We start from the raw sequence: 20,953 nt of genomic DNA on the forward strand, positions 1-20,953 counted from the left end.
CATACACTGCTGGATAATGCGTGTGGTATTTAATGTACTCCTAATTGCCAAAGTGATCTGAGCGGGCGCCATGCTTGTCATGGCATGGCGTCTGCACAGAAAAAAAGGTGCGGAACGATTCTCTGCCGTTGCCCTGACGGATGGAGAGGCGACTGACGACATGGCTTACAGGGTTGGCTTACAGGGAATTAAAATCAAGAAAGGGGGTGGCTTTGCGAGAAACTGAATGGTCCCCTCAAGGATAGAACTCAAAACTGGGTTTAGCAGGCCACTGATTTCACAGAGGGAGGGAGGAGAAAATGAATACAAAAAAAATCTGGTCTATTTCTTGGTTTGAGCCACTTCATCTATCTTTATACATCTTGCTGGCAGCAGACTGTGCAGTACGACTGCTAGCCATCGTCATCTCCTGGGTGCTCGGCAGAAGATGGTGCAGTATGACTACTGGCCATCGACTTCTGCTGGCTGCTGATTAAAAGACAGTGCACTGCCGGTAGGACTCAATCGCCATGAGACAAAACTTAAAAGGGAAATGACCTGGCTGACTCACTCCCATGTTTGCCTAGGTGCCCCGATCTCATCGAGGTCAGTTAAAAGAGCACCCAGGACTACGTTGATGATGGCTACAAGTCATACTGCACTGTCTGATGCCAAAAGGCAATAAACTGCTGCTGTGTAGCAATGCAGTACCGTGTCTGCCAGCACCCAGGAGACATACAGTGACGGTTAGCTGAGGGGGCTCCATGCTTGCCATGGTATGGCGTCTGCACAGGTAACTCAAGAAAAAAGGTCCAAAATGTTTGTCTGCCCTTGCTTTCATGGAAGGAGGGAGGGAAGGGGGGCCTGACGATATGTACCCAGAACCACCTGCGACAATGTTTTAGCCCCATCAGGCACTGGGATTTCTACCCAGAATTCAAATGGGTGGCGGAGACTGCGGGAACTGTGGGATAGCTACCCACAATGCAACACTCCGGAAGTCGACGGTTGCCTCGGTACTGTGGACACACTCCGCTGACTACATGCAGTTAGAGCATTTGTGTGGGGACACACACAATCAACTGTATAAAAACGCTTTCTACAAAACCGACTTCTATAAATTCGACCTAATTTCATAGTGTAGACATACCCTCAGTCATATAAAAATCAGCAAATAAATGGCATTGCAATAACAAGCACATAATATATCGGTGCTCATTTTAAAATACAAAAAAAATCTGTATTCCACAGGAAATCGATTTGCAGCAAAATAAATAAACTTCAGAATGCTCTGAGTTAATTGACTCATGATACTCAAGCAATTACAATGCTCAGAATTTGGAAAGCTTTTAACAGCTCTTGGCAGCATGGGCAAGAGGAGAGGACACCAGACAGGGAGCCAGGAGCCCTGGGTTGCATTCCCAGTTCAGCTATTGGCCTGTTGTATAACCTTGAGCAACACATTTCACCTCTCTGGGCCTGTTTCCCCTCTCCTCCACCACCCTTGTTTGTATTATCTAATTAGATTGTAAGACAGGTAGGGACTGTCTCTTACTATGTGTTTATACAGAGCCTAGCACAAGGAGCTCCAATCTTGGTTGAGGCCCCTAGGTATTACTTTAATACAAATAATAATGAATGAAACATATTAAGGTTTTCATGATAATCTAATCTTAGTATTTAAAGTGCCTTCCCAGGTCCACACCTTGCTCAGGCAAGGGATTATGATATCTTCTTGATTTGGCGGCACTGGTCTTTCATTTCATTGAAACTTGCTCAGTCCACAAGAAAAACAAGACCTGATGCCCAATTCTGTAAATATCTTTCATTTCTTGTGGCATTTACTCCTTTTATGGGGCTATCATGGTCAGTTATTAATTCAGTAGCATCTGTTAGATCAGCAATGAGGGTTTCTTTCATTTCTTGATTTCACTTACGCCTGCCCCAGAGGTCAGTCATCATTCTGGGAACTGAACCTCTTGATTGCTATGTCAAAAACTATAAACTCTTCACTAATTGATGCTCTTGTAGGTTTTGACCCAACTAGCAGAGTCTGCCACAATGTATTAAGTCACTGTCAAACTGGACAGTCTCTATGTAAAAGAATAAATGGACACAAATCAGATGTCAAGAATTATAACATTCATAAACCAGTCGGAGAACACTTCAATCTCTCTGGTCACGCAATCACAGACATGAAGGTCGCTATCTTAAAACAAAAAAACTTCAAATCCAGACTCCAGCGAGAAACTGCTGAATTGGAATTCATTTGCAAATTGGATACTATTAATTTAGGCTTAAATAGAGACTGGGAGTGGCTAAGTCATTATGCAAGGTAGCCTGTTTCCTCTTGTTTTTTCCTACCCCCCCCCAGATGTTCTGGTTTAACTTGGATTTAAACTTGGAGAGTGGTCAGTTTAGATGAGCTATTACCAGCAGGAGAGTGAGTTTGTGTGTGTATGGGGGTGGGGGGGGATGTGAGAAAACCTGGATTTATGCAGGAAATAGCCCGACTTGATTATGTAAAGAGTTGTCACTTTGGATGGGCTAGCACCAGCAGGAGAGTGAATTTGTGTGGGGGGGTGGAGGGTGAGAAAACCTGGATTTGTGCTGGAAATGGCCCACCTGATGATCACTTTAGATAAGCTATTACCAGCAGGACAGTGGGGTGGGAGGAGGTATTGTTTCATATTCTCTGTGTATATATAAAGTCTGCTGCAGTTTCCACGGTATGCATCTGATGAAGTGAGCTGTAGCTCACGAAAGCTCATGCTCAAATAAATTGGTTAGTCTCTAAGGTGCCACAAGTACTCCTTTTCTTTTTGCGAATACAGACTAACACGGCTGTTACTCTGAAACCTGAATAAGGACTGTTTTCTGTGCTCTAAGCCTGCTTCAGGCTAAGCATCTCTACTTGACAAAAAAGAAGTGTAATTAATTTGGTTCCATTTAGATCTTACTGTCTTCATTTGAATCATCTTCATTCCTGCTTTCTCAGTATACTTCATTCTAGTGAGTGTTTGGGGCACAGACATCATTGTAAAAATGATTCAGGTACTTCTAATCATACAGCTAGGGCACCCATAGGTCTGCAGATAAGCAGGGATTGTGTTACCCTCACAATTACCAACAGACAGGGACAATGGTATATTTCTAGGTATCATTCTCAGAAACACTGTATAGAGAAAGAATTTCTTATGGGAGTGACACAAACACCAATCTTATAAAGTTCTTTGTTATTCCTAGTTGCAAGACACAGAATAGACAAGTTGCAAGTCAGATGTTCAGGGATTACTTGTTGGTAGATAAGGATAATAAAATACCCACCCTGTTCTAAACTATGGGCATCTAGCGGCCCTTCCCATTCTTTCTTGGGTGAAATACACATATAAATGTCATTGTAAAAAGTTACATCTTTAGCAAGACATCCAGGCCTGATTTTCAGATGTGCTGAGCACCTGCAGCTACCTTTGACTGCAACTGGAGTTCTAAGTGTTCAGCATCTCAGAAATTAACCTCTCTCCCCCTACTCCCGCCATTTTTTTGGGGTGAATAGAAAAATATTTTGCTACAGAGAGATTGGATCGCTATTGACATTACTGGGGAAACCTGTTTAATATATAGGGGGACCTGCCACTTCTCCTAAACTGGTTGAGTACCTAGAATGCATATTTTTCAAGAAAATGTGCCTGGCTACCAAATGATTATTTAAAGGTCCTCCAGTGCCTGCCACAAAACTTTTGGACCCCCTCAGCCCTTGTGTGTCTATTTCTGAAATTTCAGATTTACTGTACTCGAGAAGAGGCACAGGTAGCAATGATGGATTTTATTAATAAATGTTCAAAGGAAAGGAGTCTCTTTCTAGCCTCTCTTTTAACCATCATATTTAAGTTGATCATCATTGTTAAGTTGCACAGCTTCAGAAACAATATATATAATCTAAACAAGATGCAACCTTCAGCTCCATGGGGAGTGGAAATCATTGTAACTCTTGTTGAAGAATCTTTCTGGGGGGAATAATTGATTGTGTTTTGCAAATTATTTTCAAACTGGATATCGAAATGGAAACCAACCTGAGGTGTGGTGATATACTTCAGGAACCTCAAGGCCTCATAATTCAGGGAAGGAGTTGAACTTGCCCAAGGCTGCAGGTCTACGTTCCATCGTATAGTCTGTAAATACAGAAAAAACACTTAAAGGAATGACATCTCTCAGTAAAAGCATAAAATGCAGTGGCACAATATATTAAATGAGATATAAGTTTAAATATAAAAAAGTTTTCTAAAATTTTTTACTGACATGTAGAAAATCAGAATGTGAATGGCTAAAATCCTACAATAGTTCACTATAAAATTTAATGCAGTTGAACATACCATTCCACTTCAGTTTCTGGTAATATATGGGGATCTTACACTGCAAACAGTGATTATAAGCAATAAACCTAGACAATCAGTAGATTTTCTTTTTTTAAAGTCTAGTTTTATAATTCAATATGGTAGTCTGCATTTTTAAAAGAAAAGGTCCTTTATTCTTTCATGTTCGCCTAAAAAGAGTTATCAGAATTCTTTATTTTCCTGAAAAATGGCAGCATTGTTACCCATAGTATTATAACTCTTCATTTTCATCTCCACAGGGAACTAGTTTCAGTGGATGCTTTGCATACTCTGTGAGGGGCCCATCAGCTCAAAACCTTGGAGATCCTGTCAGCTTTTCAAACAACACTTCCCACAGAAAGTAGGACAGGAAAGGTCTTTCAGAAATGTGTTTGCATACCAACAGGGTGTTGCACTCCCAACAGCAATACCTTCCCTAAATGCAGCATGCTTTTGTCATTTTAGAAATTGTTCTTTCCCTCAAACACACACACAAAAGTATATGGAGAAATCTTACATTAAAATTAAGACAAATTCCCTATGACTGAGCCCCACCAAAAAGATTATTCTTTGCATTGTGACAGTCCATTAGTCTTATAATAAGTTAGGTGGGGTCTAGCTTCACTTGGTCATTTGTGATTAACTGAAAATTCCAGGAAGACAACCATGGTTTTTTCATAACACTGTTTTGCATCAAGTAAACAAACAAAACAAAAACAAAAGCAAAACGGTCTGTGATCCCAGCAGGGTCTCATTTCAATAAGAAAGTCTCAAAACAATAAAGTTAAAGGAAGTAAAACTAATTGGACTAGACTGAACACTGTCAGAGCTGAAATCATAGGAGGAAGAAAGAGCCTTCCATTAAGCTGACTGACACAGCAATATTGACAGGCTATAGAGGAAGTTGCAGCCCTCTCTCCTCAGGTACAGGAACCATTGTAGTGATATGGGGGACATAGCAGATGGGCAAGAACTAGGGTTGCCTACGCTCCTGGTTTCGCTGGAAGTGTCCTGGAATCAGGCCCTATCTCCCAGAGACTACTGAAGACAACCCAGGAGATTTTAGGCCACTAGAAGTCTGGTGGCACAGTGGGGCTAAGGCAGGCTCCCTGCCTACCCTGGCCCCACGCTGCTTCCAGAAGCAGCCAGCACATCTCTATGGCTGCTGGGGGCGGGGGTCTCAGCACGCTGCCCCTGTCCCCAGCACCAACTCCGCAGCTCCCATTGGCTGGGAATTGTGGCCAATGGGAGCTGTGGGGCCGGCACCTGCACCTCCCCAGGGGCCATAGGGATGTGCTGGCCACTTCCGGAATAGCGCACCAAGGGGGCAGCGCATGGAGCCCCCTGGTCCCACTTACCTCAGATGGCAGTGCAGCGGGGCTCAGGCAGGCTCTGCCCCCACAGCTCCTACTGGCCACAGTTCCTGGCCAATGGGAGCTGCAGCATCAGGGCATGGACAGCGCGCAGAGACCCCTGCCCACCCCCTTTGGGCCACAGCAACGTGTCAGCCCCTTCTGGGAGCGACACAAGACCAGGGCAAGCAGGGAGCCTGCCTTATCCCCGCTGCACTGCTGAACAAGAGCCACCTAAGGTAAGCGCCTCCTGGCCAAAGCCCACACCCCTCACCCTTACTGCACCCCTACTCCAGCTCTGAGTCCCCTCCCACACCCAAACTCTCTCCCAGAACCTGCACCCCGCACCCCAATCCCCTGCCCCAGCCCTGAGCCCCCTCCCGGAGCCTGCACTGCACACCCCCTCCTGCACCCAAACTCCCAGAGTCCATACCCCTAAATCCCTCCAGCACCCCAAGCCCCAGACCTGAGCCCCCTCCTGCACCCAAACTCCCTCCCAGAACCCACACCCTGAGCTCCCTCCAGCACCCCAAGCCCCTGCCCTAGGCTCAGCCCAGAGCCCCCTCTCACCCTCTGAACCCCTCGGCCCCAGCCCAGAGCCCGCACCTCCTCCCACACCCCAACCCCAACCCCCTGCCACAGCCCGGTGAAAGTGAGTAAAGGGGGGTAGTGGGGATGGAGTGAGCAGGGTGTGGCCTCAGGGAAGGGAAGGAGTGGGGCCTCAGGGCAGGGCAAGGGTGTTTGGGTTTGTGAGATTAGAGTTGGCAACCCTAGCAAGAATAGAACGAAAGAAAGATGAAGCTCAAACACAAAGATTATTAGACGGGAACTCCAGACCAGATGGAATTTTTGCCTTGAACTCCTATCGCAAGTTCATATTTTTGCTTTCTAAGTAAACACAGTCTGTGAGTGAATATGAGCCAAGTAATCTGTAGGAGAGTTTTGGTCTTGGTTTTTCATTTTTTTTTTTTTTGTTTGTAACAGTGAAGAGATGCTGAACATTTTAGAAACTTTTGCAGCAACAGCCAAACAGTAACCTTACATTTCCCCCCCTCTATGTTTTTTTGGCTTTCTTTCACTTTTTGCTATTAAACAAGAATTCGTGTCCCACACTGCATGTCACAGAAGCCAGAATATCAAGAAACCCACTTGTGGCACAGACCATTGATACTCTGATTTCAAAGTGTGATGTTGAAACTGCTGATGTCAGAAAGTTAAGTGGACACTTTGGGAGGGAAAAGTGTGGAATCTTTCAAAATGATTCAAACATTTCATGTGGCTACACAACATTTGTGATGACAGGAAAGCTGTAGATCTGACATGTTTGAAAGCTGAAATGAGAATGAAGTCTGGCAATAGTTTTCAGGCAAAACCAGGGGCACCCAAACAGCTGAGTCAGCTATTCTGAAATGTAGAACACTGCAGGTACTCCACAGAGTAGTAGAATTACAGGGCACCCATTGTTCCATTACACCCAAAAATTATCTTTACTGCTAGTTGTCAGAGAAAATAAAGCTCTGGCATTAACTATCTGAAATGACAGGTTTCAGAGTAACAGCCGTGTTAGTCTGTATTCACAAAAAGAAAAGGAGTACTTGTGGCACCTTAGAGACTAACCAATTTATTTGAGCATAAGCTTTCATGCTGTAGCTCACGAAAGCTTATGCTCAAATAAATTGGTTAGTCTCTAAGGTGCCACAAGTATTCCTTTTCTTTTTGTCTGAAATGAGATTCTCTTTCATATGGTGGGATGTTAAAGAATCCCTGTGGCATTCTCTTTCGAGGTTTTCTGATTTTTTTTCTCACAGTGGACTAGATTGCAACATTACATTCTGCTCGGAGTAAGCTGCATTGCATCAGGAGCTGATCAGAATTGATCCAGTAGGTCTATACCAATAGCAGACTATTTCCCCCTCCAACTCAGCTTGGCTGTGCTGGCTGGCACCCTGGGATGGGAGATGGTGAAGCAAAGGCCCAGTCTGTACCCCTGCAAGGGAGGGAGTAACAGCCCCGGTGGGTATGTCCACTTTGAAATGTAAGCCCAGGGTTAGTGGGACTTGAGTCAGCTGACCTTTGTTAGGGAACCCTGGGTTTGAGCATCTACATTGTATTTTAACCCTACATTAAGACTTTTCTAACACGTGCTCGAACCTAGAGTTCTGACATCCACACTGCAGTGTGCAGCTCCAAGTCAAAGTAATCATATCCCAGAATCCCAAAAGCCTCCTTCCCCACAAAATGTGGCCACTCAAGCCCTAGGACTGTGGTACAATGTGGGAAAATTTTCCTGTCAGCCCTGCATGCTGTAGGAAGTCTGAACAGCCTGCCAAACACAGCCTGCCAAGCCGTCATTTTGGTCTGGGCACTCCCAGCTCTCCGAGCCAGCAACCTGGACGAGGTGCCTTTTGATGAACTTCTTTTTCTTGCGCTTTCACTCCTGTGTCAGAAAACTGGCACAGCATCTGAGGCGCTTGTGGACATATTAGCGATGTTTTCTGTCCCCCCCCAAAGGTACCTGATGGATTTCCCAATGGAGCTGCAAGGAGAGGAGGCAGCAGAGGAGGAGGAGTACCCTGGAATACCATTTCAGAGTTGCACTGGCACTGGCCAATATAACTGCATAGCTGCTGATGCCCCCGACATAGCACCACTTCTGCAGCAACGCCACAAGCACAGACCGGTGGGATCACATCGTCATGCAGACCTGAGATGACCAGGAGTAGGTCCAGAACTTTCACATGAAGAAAGCTACATTTCTGGAGCGTTGTGAGCAGCTTGTCCCCAACATAAAGAGACACATCTGAGGTCATCCTTGCCAGTCCAGAAGTAGGTTGCTATAATGGTCTGGAAGCTGGCTACCCTTGGCTGCTACAAGTTTGTTGCCAGCCAGTTTGGGGTTGGAAAGTTGACTGTGGGTAAAGTGGTAGTTAACTGAGGCAATCAGGAGTGTGGGTTACCCCAAAGTGGCAGGCATTAAAGATATTCTGGAGGTAATTACTGGCTTTGAGAGAATGGGGTTTCCTAACTGTGCCAGGAGCCACCAATGGGAGTCATATGCCCATAGTTTGCCCTCCGCAAGGAGCACGAGTACACAAACCACAAAGGGTACTACTCCATGGTTATGCAAGTCCTTGTGGACCACAGAGGCAGATTTATGAATGTTTACAAGGGCTATACTTGAAAAGTTCACAATGCTAGAGTTTTTTGCTGCTCAGGAGTCTACATTCATAGATAGGCTGGGACACTATTCCCACCAAATGACATTTACTTAAACTGCGTTACTGTCCCCACTGTTATTGTGGGGGAGCCCATGCATCCCTTTTGCTTTGACTTACAAAACCGCACCCTAATTTCAGAGGCCCTGGCAAAAGAAAGATTAATTACATTCTCAGCAGGTGTAGAATGGTGGCTAAATGTGCTTTTGGCAGATTAAAATCCCATTGGAGGTGTCTGTTTGGATTCCAATGTCATCAGTGCTGATTGCAGTACTGTGGCTTGCTGTGCTCTTCACAACCTTTGTAAAGCCAGAGTTGAGCCATTTCCCCCTGAATAGACCTATGACAATGACGGGTCGCTAGATTAGTACCCCCAGCCAGAAACTGCAGCTACCACTGAGGGAGCTGGTTGCACCCGGGCAACAGAAGTCAGTGTTGCTTGGTGTTCTCACATTATGGACTTGCATGGCCCAATGGAAGAGGGGGAATAGTACCCATAGGAATGTGCTTGTGGGGGAAAAGTGCCTTATTAATTTTTTGGTGGGGGGCAGTGCTTGGGAGAGATGTAGGCTTGACTGACACGCAAAGTAAGTCTGAATGACATGATAAATAGTGAATTTGGTTATGTGTTGGGGGAGAGGGTAGAATGGGTGTACAGATGGAATGTATTAAAATGTGAATAGCTAAATAGAGGAATATGGTTTTCTTAATGGTGCTTAATTACTCCTAAACACATTTTTAGCTCTATCATCTCAAATCATGATTGTATGATGTGATGCAGACATAGCAGTATACTTTCGTGAAAATATAACATCCTTTATTTGTAAACATGTCCTAAAATAGTAAAACACACACAGCGTTTGGCAGGCCAGCTATCATTACAAACCCCCCCCCCCACCCCTCCCCACACACAAAAAGAACAGGAAATAGTTAATACACGATACAATCCCCCTACTGCTACATCACCGCTGACCCTACATTCTTCTTTCCCTTCTTTACACATTTTCCCCTCACACAGCAGCGGAAGAGGGGAGGGGAGGTTTCCACCGGACAGGGGTTGATGAAGGAAGGCTACACAGGGTTTAGTTGCCCTGCCCAGCCACTCATGAGTCCTGAGTGCATGGGCCACCCTGACACAGAGCTGTCCAAGCTACTAATGGACTGAGGGTACATTGCACGTGCTCATATCATGAAGTTCGGGAGGCAGCAAGAGATATGTTTCTTGCAGCCATTATGGAGATGAGTTGCTGAAACAGTTCTGTCTGTTGAGCACTGTCCTCCTCCCTTAGCCTCTGTTCCTGTTCCAGGAACTGCTTTGGAAGTCTCTGCTCCCTTGCTGAAACCCTGTCCTCCACCTGTGCAGCGAGCCTCAACCTTTCTTCCTGCCTGTAAACATGCTGTCCCTCTTCTTCTGGTACTGGACCTGCTGGTCTGCCTTTGCAAGAACTTCAACCGTAATTTCATCACAAAAATGCTTCCTTTTGGAACAGTCTGTGGAGGTATGCCGGGCCACAGATTGAGTTCCTGAAGAAGAAGTTGGCAGTATAGTTTGAGGGTCCTGAAATAGGACAAGAAATGGAGGGTTATTGTCTACATCAGCTCAGTGGAGGAGCACTGAATTAATTTTGGTGGCATCTCAAGGACATAAAATATAACATTTCTAAAGTGAACTAACACATATTGTAAAGGAGATGCCTCAGTCCTCATACTGTCTCTGGACAGCCTTGTTAATTGCAGTTACAGAAGTGCAGAAACAATGGTAAGTTTAAAATTATAACCTTTTTCTGTTTCATAAAAATTTCTTAACTAATTGCCATATGGAGCAGGGGCAGGTTGTTTCGTGCCCTTATTGAAAAAGGCTTTTTCTGTCTTGTCAGGCCTTTCATATTTTGGAAGACATAACTGTTCGTGTGGTGCTTAATGGCAAAGGGAGATGTTATTCCTAGCTGCTGGAGGGAAACCTGCAGTGTATGCAGCTGAAGTATTGAAACGTATAGCACATTTGTGACTGGAGTGGACTAGTCAGCTCTATGGGGGACCTGGAAAATACACCCTTCCATACAATGTGACTGTCTGGAGGTCCTCCTTCAGGAATAGTTTGCAGCTATCAACAGCCAGGATTGAGTCAGAATCCATGATGGAATTACCATGATGCTGCACTAGCTCACACATGGCTTACCCTGTTATTGCTGCATGCAAACGCTTTGAAATCTGCAGCAGTGGGGACAAAACTGACACCCCACCTGTACTTGGGAGAAATGATCTGGTGGCCTGCAAACTGCATGGATTACCTCTAACTGAAATGGACTAGGTTTGGGAATAGAATACTGAATCACCAACTCAGCTCACTGTTTACAGGTGGGTCCATAGACCCTGGAGGAGTGATTACAGAGTGGCAAGTTTCTTATTACTGGAAGGAAAACATGACTGACCCTGACAAACAACTGTGACTTAACAGTTAAAATAACCTTCACAGCTATTTATGAATGTTTGAAATTCCAAGTCGCCATTTTGAATGCCACATGGGAGGCGGGTGGGGGAGGGAAAGAGGGGACACCCAGATGCTGTGATACAGTCAGTCATTAGTGGCCACACGCTGGTAGCCAGGGCTTATCAATGCTTCTTACAGCAGAAATCCCCTTACCACCCCCATTATTATAATAATAAACTGTACATTTGAGTCATACACTTACTGGCCTCTGGGACACCTTTTGTCTCCACCATGTTTTCTGCAAGCTCGGCAGTGGGCTGTTCCTCAGGGTGGGGATCAAACAATTCTTCTGAGTAGGGACCAAGAAGTTGCTGTTGTTCCTGATTCAGAGCCTGCTCTGGGACTGGTTTCATTAAAAGAGTCACTTCGTACTCCTCATTGGGAGCCTGCTGCTGACTTCCATTAGTCCCCAGGCTGGGTTCAAAAGCCAGCAGGGCACCATCCCAGCTGACCAGGTCGTCATAAAGCACGGTTGGCTCTGTGCTGGGTGCAGTGCCCAGAATCCGGTCAAAGTCATCATAAAATGAGCATGTTGTTGGTAAGTTGGCCAAAGTGCAGTTCTTGTCCCTGGTCTTCCAGTACTCGCTCTTCAGCCTCTTAATATGCTCCCTGCACTGATCACGCATCCGGAAAATCTGCAGAGCTGCCATTTTTGTAGCTCTCTGCTGGTACACGTGGTCATTCCTGCTGCTTTTGCTGAAGTCCCTGGTTTTACTTGCCTCTCACCAGAGAGTCACCAAAATTTGGCTGTGCTTCTGTGACCCGGAAGCAGCTTGCTTTGCAAAAAGCTTGATTGGTTCACTCTCCATTGCAAACCCAGGAGGCTCTCTGATACTGTGCTTGGAGATGGGTTAACGCTGACCTGAGCTGCTGCTGTTTGCCAAGGGCAATGGCTTCCGTTTTCAGTAAAGTCGATTGCAGATTATTGAGATCGCGAGGACTAAGGAAATTGTTTCATGGGATTGTGGGATACTTCTGGCTGACTCCTGGGACCCACGTCAAGAAGGGCTGCATCTACACTGCAAAGCAATAGGGCTCAAACCCCAGGGTCCCGGCTTGACAGGAGCTTGGACCTTTCAGCCCTGTAGGATCCTGGAACCCTGGGTTCAAGACCAGTTTTAGCGCAATTGCAGTGTAGACATGAAGGGGGTTAGACTTGAGCTCAAGCATGGGCTTACACTGCATTACATATCCAGAGGCTATTTTCCATGCACTGTGACTTGCAATGCATGAGCTGTGACCTCCCATCTGTTGTAAGGGCAGGTAACAACCCTGTTGTCTAGAACAGGTGATCTGTAAACATTAACATTGTCCCAATATTTCCCTTTTCACTCTTTAAACAGGATTTTGCTTCCTTTCCAAATGTTCAAACATCTTTACTTTTCTTGTTAAAGCTGATCAATATTTTACTCATGTTTGAAGAAAAGCACATGGGAGGGAGGGGCCCTTCCAAATTGTGCAACACCGCTCCACAGAGGCTCCCTGCATACCACTGTGCAGTGGGAATTGGGAGCTGAGGATTCACTGCTCTGTGGATCCACTGGTCATTCCTCCTGTGGTGGGAGAGGGATGGGCAAAGGCAGCACAGAGAAAACTCCATCCCTGAGGCTGGAGTTGCATCTGTAGAGCAGTTTCATGGGCTGGTGAGGAGGATTCCCACCCTTCTGGTCCCAAGAACATCTCCAATATGCAGTCTAGTTGCTTCAGTTGTCCACCAAGAAGAGTATTTGATGTTATTATTGTAATAATTGTTTGTGGTAGCCTTACGAGGCACCAGCTGAAACTGGTGTCCTATTGTGCTAGTCCAGGGGTTGGCAACCTTTCAGAAGTGGTGTGCCGAGTCTTCATTTATTCACTTTAATTTAAGGTTTGGATGCCAATACTACATTTTAATGTTTTTTAGAAGGTCTCTCTCTATAAGTCTATATATTATATAACTAAACTATTGTTGTATGTAAACAAGGTTTCCAAAATGTTTAAGAAGCTTCATTTAAAATTAAATTAAAATGCTGAACTTACATCGCCGGCCTGCTCAGCCCGCTGCTGGCCTGGGGTTCCGTTCACCTAGGCCAGCCGCGGGCTGAGCGGGGCCTGCGGCCGGGACCCCAGCTGGCAAGGGGCTGGCAGCCAGAACCCCAGACCGGCAGCGGGCTGAGCGGGGCCAGCGGCTGGGACCCCAGACCAGCAGTGGGCTGAGCGGCTCAGCCCACTGCCGGTCTGGGGTTCTGTCCGCCGGCTCCTGCCAGCCAAGGTCCCGGCTGCCGGCCCCGCTCAGCCCTCTGCCGGCCTAGGGTCCCAGCCCTGTCCACATAGAGTAGGTACCTACTTTCTCCCTGGTTCTGGCCCATTCTCTTCCTCTCTCTGTACTGAGCTGAGGGTGGGAGTGCACTGAGAACAGGGCTGGGGGTGAAGGAGCAGGCTGGGGGTTGGGGTGCAGGGTCTGGCCAGGAGCTAGAATGAGGGAGGAGGCTCAGGGTTGGGGCAAGAGGTTTGGGTGTGGAGCGCTTACCTGGGCAGCTCCCATTTGGTGCGTGAGGTGCAGGTGGGAATGTGGTAGTGGGGAGGGTGCAGGAGCTCCCGTTTGGTGCTCAGGGTGGGGGTGGGAATGTGGATGTGGGGGTGCAAGAGTCAGGGCATGGGGTGTGGGGGGCTGGGTATGTGTGGGTGGTGCAGGAGTCAAGGCAGGGGGCTGGAGGTGTGTGAGGAGGTGCAGGAGTCAAGGCTGGGGTTGTGGGGGGGTGCAGGGGTCAGGGCATGGGGCTGGGGTGTGTGGAGGCTGCAGGAGTGAGGGCAGAGGGCTAGGAATTTGGAGGGGTTCAGGGTCAGGGCAGAAGGCTGGGGGCGTGTGAGGGGGGGTGCAGGGGTCAGGGCAGAGGGCTGGGGGTGTGAGCTGGGGTCATGGGGGTGCTCCCAGCCCCCTGTCCCGAGCAGCTCATGACAGGGGGCTGGAGGGAATATGCCGATTCCACCCCCTTCCCCAATGTCCCCGGAGCAGAGAGCGTGCTGCGGCTCTGCTTTTCCCTCTCCCCCTCTGTAGCAAGGGCCATCAGCTGATTGGCCACAGGGAGGGGGAGAAGGAGGGGCAGGAACCCAGCACGCTGGGGGAAGAGGCGGGGGGAGGGGGAAGCTTGCCTGCCCTGCAAGGAGAGGAGTATAAAAAGAAGAGTATAAAAATATTGCTCGGGCATGTAGGAATGAAATCAGGAGGGCCAAATCTCACCTGGAGCTGCAGCTAGCGAGAGATGTCAAGAGTAACAAGAAGAGTTTCTTCAGGTATGTTGGCAACAAGAAGAAAGCCAAGGAAAGTGTGGGCCCCTTACTGAATGAGGGAGGCAACCTAGTGACAGAGGATGTGGAAAAAGCTAATGTACTCAATGCTTTTTTTGCCTCTGTCTTCACTAACAAGGTCAGCTCCCAGACTGCTGCGCTGGGCATCACAAAATGGGGAAGAGATGGCCAGCCCTCTGTGGAGATAGAGGTGGTTAGGGACTATTTAGAAAAGCTGGATGTGCACAAGTCCATGGGGCCAGACAAGTTGCATCCGAGAGTGCTGAAGGAATTGGCGGCTGTGATTGCAGAGCCATTGGCCATTATCTTTGAAAACTCGTGGCGAACCGGGGAAGTCCTGGTTGACTGGAAAAAGGCTAATGTAGTGCTAATCTTTAAAAAAGGGAAGAAGGAGGATCCTGGGAACTACAGGCCAGTCAGCCTCACCTCAGTCCCTGGAAAAATCATGGAGCAGGTCCTCAAAGAATCAATCCTGAAGCACTTGCATGAGAGGAAGGTGATCAGGAACAGCCAGCATGGATTCAACAAGGGAAGGTCATGCCTGACTAATCTAATCGCCTTTTATGATGAGACTACTGGTTCTGTGGATGAAGGGAAAGCAGTGGATGTATTGTTTCTTGACTTTAGCAAAGCTTTTGACACGGTCTCCCACAGTATTCTTGTCAGCAAGTTAAGGAAGTATGGGCTGGATGAATGCACTATAAGGTGGGTAGAAAGCTGGCTAGATTGTCGGGCTCAACGGGTAGTGATCAATGGCTCCGTGTCTAGTTGGCAGCCGGTATCAAGTGGAGTGCCCCAAGGGTCGGTCCTGGGGCCGGTTTTGTTCAATATCTTCATAAATGATCTGGAGGATGGTGTGGATTGCACTCTCAGCAAATTTGCGGATGATACTAAACTGGGAGGAGTGGTAGATACGCTGGAGGGGAGGGATAGGATACAGAAGGACCTAGACAAATTGGAGGATTGGGCCAAAAGAAATCTGATGAGGTTCAATAAGGATAAGTGCAGGGTCCTGCACTTAGGATGGAAGAACCCAATGCACCGCTACAGACTAGGGACCGAATGGCTAGGCAGCAGTTCTGCGGAAAAGGACCTAGGGGTGACAGTGGACGAGAAGCTGGATATGAGTCAGCAGTGTGCCCTTGTTGCCAAGAAGGCCAATGGCATTTTGGGATGTATAAGTAGGGGCACAGCGAGCAGATCAAAGGACGTGATCGTTCCCCTCTATTCGACATTGGTGAGGCCTCATCTGGAGTACTGTGTCCAGTTTTGGGCCCCACACTACAAGAAGGATGTGGATAAATTGGAGAGAGTCCAGCGAAGGGCAACAAAAATGATTAGGGGTCTAGAACACATGACTTATGAGGAGAGGCTGAGGGAGCTGGGATTGTTTAGCCTGCAGAAGAGAAGAATGAGGGGGGATTTGATAGCTGCTTTCAACTACCTGAAAGGGGGTTCCAAAGAGGATGGCTCTAGACTGTTCTCAATGGTAGCAGATGACAGAACGAGGAGTAATGGTCTCAAGTTGCAGTGGGGGAGGTTTAGATTGGATATTAGGAAAAACTTTTTCACTAAGAGGGTGGTGAAACACTGGAATGCGTTACCTAGGGAGGTGGTAGAATCTCCTTCCTTAGAGGTTTTTAAGGTCAGACTTGACAAAGCCCTGGCTGGGATGATTTAACTGGGAATTGGTCCTGCTTCGAGCAGGGGGTTGGACTAGATGACCTTCAGGGGTCCCTTCCAACCCTGATATTCTATGATTCTATGAGAGAGCAGTGGGCGGGGGCAGAGAAGAGTGGGCCGGGCAGGATTTTTAATTGCATACTGCTGTCCCCGGCAGACAGCAGCGTGCCATTAAAAATTGGCTCGCGTGCCGTCTTTGGCACACGTGCCATAGGTTGCCGACCCCTGTGCTAGTCACTGCACAAACACGTACTGAGAAACAGTCCCTGCCCCACAGAGGATACAAACCAAATCGACAAGACAGACAAAGGAAGCACTATTATCTACATTATACAGATAATGAACTGAAGCAAACAAAAAAGCTTCGCCAATGTAATCCAGGAAGTTTGCAGAGCCAGGAAATGAATCCAGATCTCCTGAGTTCCAGTCCAACTCCTTAACCACAAGACCATCCTCTCTCTTCATATTAAGGATAGATCCATGGAGGTGCCATGTTTATGTTTCTATAGCATAGATATTATCTGCTGATTCCATTCCCAACAAATGGGCCAGCTGCTGCTGCACAAAGAGACATTCTACAGGTGATAGCACATGAAAAATTGAAATGGCATCCTGAGATGTCTGTGCTTTTACATTTACCCCCTTCACTTACATCCACAAGACAACTACTGCCTTGAAACTACCATAATAAAAATAACTCTTTAGATACATTTTACTATGGTCCCTTTACAAGTTGACTCTTGAAACCCAGAATTGTAATGGACAGCAAGAGAAATGTTATCTTGAAGATATTTTCTAAGTAAGACTCACTGCAATAGGACCCAGGATACACTGTAGAGATTCAATAAATAGAGTAACCTTAAAACAAAGAAAGTCTTATAACATCGTTCATGGTTACTTGAAATAACATGACAGTTCATTTGAAGGTCTGGGGGTGAGGTGGGCTTTCAGACATTTCAGACATATGGCCAACTTCTCTTTGGTACTAATCTGACCTATGATGATTTTCCCCTGGAGACCATTTACTTCCACATTTTCTCCATCAACGGCCATCTGTGACAATCATCTGATAATCTATTAATAAGCTGCAGCATACACAAGGTATCATTTGTCCTGCTAAAATTCTGAAGCCATAATATAAAGTTTAACTCAGCATATGCAAAGGCCAGGTTAAAGGGCAGGTGCAGGTTTTCCTAGCCTATGCTTAAAAACACAAATTGTAGATCACGGACCTCTTCATGGAGCAACAAATCCAGATTGTAGTGAGGTAATTCAAACTGCCAGGCAGCCAAAATCACCAAGGAACCATCTTTTCCTATGCTAGAATAAGAGGGCAAAACTTGAATCAGATATACAATGCTTAATGAAGCATAAACATGTGTATATTCCTTCAGACCTGAACTTTCTTTTTAGCCATTTTCTTAATTACAGAGTAAAGGACTGCCCGAAGCCCAGGAACTTTCAATAAAATTTTAGTGTAAAGTATGAGACATACTCATGATCTGTTTCCTGGCTACATTTCAAAAAATGTTTGTTTTTGGTATTTGAATTTTAAAAGGGAGTTAGTTAGGAAGTTTTCCATGATCCCATGTGTTTGATCTTTATAAGTGCTTTTTTCCCGCTTCTAAATAATTTTTTTGTTTGACAGTCTCATGATGTAATGCTTAATTACACTTTTAAATATTTTTTTGTTTAGCAGTCTCATGACGTAATGTTTAATTATCAGCAATGTTTATGAGCAAAACCTTTCAAAAATCACAATTTGCTGCCAAAATGTCTACTGCTTCCAAGAAAGAAATGGAAGACTCCATCAGCTTATGCACAGGCATCTTAATTGAGAGAAAATATATAATCCTCTCACTATGTAATAAGAATTTTTTACATTTGAGCCAGGAGCAAAGAAGAATACAACACTTGTGTGTTAAGAAATACCATCAATATCTATAAATATTTGTAAGCCATGGAAACAAATGATTCCCCCACCCTCACCCTGCCACTCTGATTTATTCAGAATATTTCTAGTTTCACCCTGTCTGATTTGAAAGACCCTTGCTTGTAATCAGCTGTCATTCAGGTGCAGTTTTACTGAGTTCTATCAGTTTAATGATACTATATCTACCACATACATACACCATGCTGCCACTGAAATTGCTGTGCTCACTTAACATGATTATGAGATGTGCTCACTTAACATGATTATGAGATGCAATTAACGTTTAATTGGATTTTATAGAAGGAAGGTGGTGCAAAAGATTAAAAAAATCTTCAACAGGGATAAATAATACTTAATGCTTCATATCCAAGAGGGGAATACATGGATTAAGCAACACAAATCCCCCCCCCCCAAAATGGAGCTGTCTATAGAAGACATAAGAGAATACAATAGAAGAATAAACATATCTCAGTCTTGACAAAGTATTCCTGGAGTCGATTCACAGATTCCAAGGCCAGAAGGGACCACTGTGATAACCTCATATGATCTCCTCTATAACACAGGCCATAGAACTTCCCCAAAATAATTCCTACAGAAGATCTTTTAGAAAAACATCTAATCTTGATTTAAAAATTGTCAGTGACCTCTGATAAATTGTCCCAATGGTTAATTACTTTCCACTGTTAAAACTTACACCTTATTTCCAGGCTGAATTTGTCTAGCTTCAACTTCCAGCCATTGGATTGTATTATACTTTTCTCAGCTAGATTTAAGAGCCCATTGTTAAATATTTGTTCCCTATGTAGATACTTACAGATTGTAAGCAGAGGGTTGGACTAGAGGACCTCCTGAAGGCTCTTCCAACCCTGATACTCTATGATTCTATGATAAATGCAGAGGTAAAATAACCTCTCTATTCCTACTCAAGATCCCACTGTTTATTTATCCAAGGATCACATTAGCCCTTTCGACCACAGTGTCACACTGGGAGCTCATATTCAGCTGATTATCAACCACGACCTCCAAAAAAATGTTCAGAGTCATTGCTTCCCAGGATACTGTCCCCCATCTTGTCAGTATGGCCTACATTGTTTGTTCCTAGATGTAACATTTCCATTTACCACAGTAAAACACGTAACGTTTGCTTCCAGTCAATCCAGATCGCTCTGTATCAGTGACCTGTCCTCGTCATTACTTACCACTCCCCCAATTTTTGGGTCATCTGCAAACTTTAACAGTGATGATTTTGTGTCTTCTCCCAGATCAATAATAAAAATGTTAAATAGCATCAGGCCAAGAACCAATCCCTCTAGAAACACACCCATTTGATGATGATTCCCCATTTACATTTTGAGATCTGTCAGAAAGGCAGCTTTTAATCCATTTAAGGTGCACCATGTTAGTTCTCCCCATACTAAGCATCATCAGTATTACAAGTTTGCATTAGGTATATCCATAAAGACTTACCCACTACTTGCATAGAAGTAGCATCGTTATAGAGCTGGGACATCTACATCTTCAGTGAGCTTTCATTTAAACAGATCCTTCAAAAGCAAATAGCATTGATTTTTACAGCTCCATATATGCTTTGAGTGAACTACTAAAATAGCGAAGTCTTTCTAAAGTGCCTGGTTTTACACATATCACATCTTTATATGGCTGAACTGTTTGCTCTCTAGGCTTGACTTCTTTACATATAAAGATTTTTATCCATGTAGAGCATTGCACAACTGGTTAGGGGCATCATCAGAAGGTGGGGAGGGAAGGGGTTACCGTGGTCTGAAACATCAGGCATTGGTTAAGATAAGATTTAGATTTACAGACTTTCAGAGACCTCCGTGACCTTTTCTTCAGCTTCAACCCTGAGATTGCAGGACTGGTGCTATCAGCCCCCAGGGGCAGGGGCCTGGAAGCTCTCAACCACTGCGGGCAGCAGGGTCCCTGGAGCCCTGAGTGGGCTCCAAGCTGCTGGTCCTGGGGCTCCGAGCCACTGGCCCCAGGACTCTGAGCCATCCTGGGCAGCAGGGGCCTCAGGGCTCCAAGTTGCAGTGGGGGCCCCGGAGCTGTCAGCCACTGGCCTCAGAGCTCTGAGCTGCCGTGGGCGGTGGGGACCCTGGGACTCTGAGCCACCGGCCCCAGGGCTCGGAGCCATCCTGGGCAGAGGGGGCCCCAGGGCTCTGAGCCGCCGGGGGGGGAGGGGAGGGCCTGGAGCTGTCACCTGCCGCTGTCAGCCACCACTGTGATTGGCGGGGGCTGGAGCTGTCATTTCCCCCCACCCACCCCAGTCAGCCCCACTGTTATTTCTAGTAAAAGTCACAGACAGGTCACCAGCTTCTGTGAATTTCTGTTTATTGCCCGTGACCTGTTTGTGACTCTTACTAAAATAACCGTGGCAAAAACTTATCCTTAGGCATTGGCCACTGTGAGACCCAGGATAACACATTTGGGGCCCAATTCTACAAGGCCTCTGAGCACAGCATTTCTATTGTTTGCTTGCCACATCAGGCCCATAATGAATCATTTTACCTAATAATGAAAATCCTGTTTCACCATTTTTAGCCTTCCAAGAGTTAATCTGAGACAGGATGTTTCTAAAGCCTTTGATGGCAGTGCGCACACGCACACTGTCTTCTTTGTAT

General features: G+C 45.9%; 1 protein-coding gene across 4 annotated transcripts in view; it reads right to left on the bottom strand.

Annotated features, from left to right (window-relative positions):
* The window catches only part of METTL24 (methyltransferase like 24), a 90,224-nt gene that overhangs the window by 39,498 nt on the left and 29,773 nt on the right, over nt 1-20,953 (bottom strand). For all 4 annotated transcript variants that reach the window (XR_012667638.1, XM_048844810.2, XM_075126643.1 and 1 more), the window contains exon 2: nt 4,053-4,151. Coding sequence is in view for 3 of the 4 variants with exons in the window: in XM_048844810.2 (XP_048700767.2) it covers nt 4,053-4,151 (99 nt within the window). In the remaining variant the exon portion in view is untranslated. The remainder of the gene's footprint in view (nt 1-4,052; nt 4,152-20,953) is intronic.

The sequence above is a fragment of the Caretta caretta genome, chromosome 3, assembly GCF_965140235.1.
Source record: "Caretta caretta isolate rCarCar2 chromosome 3, rCarCar1.hap1, whole genome shotgun sequence".
NCBI lineage: Eukaryota > Metazoa > Chordata > Testudines > Cheloniidae > Caretta > Caretta caretta.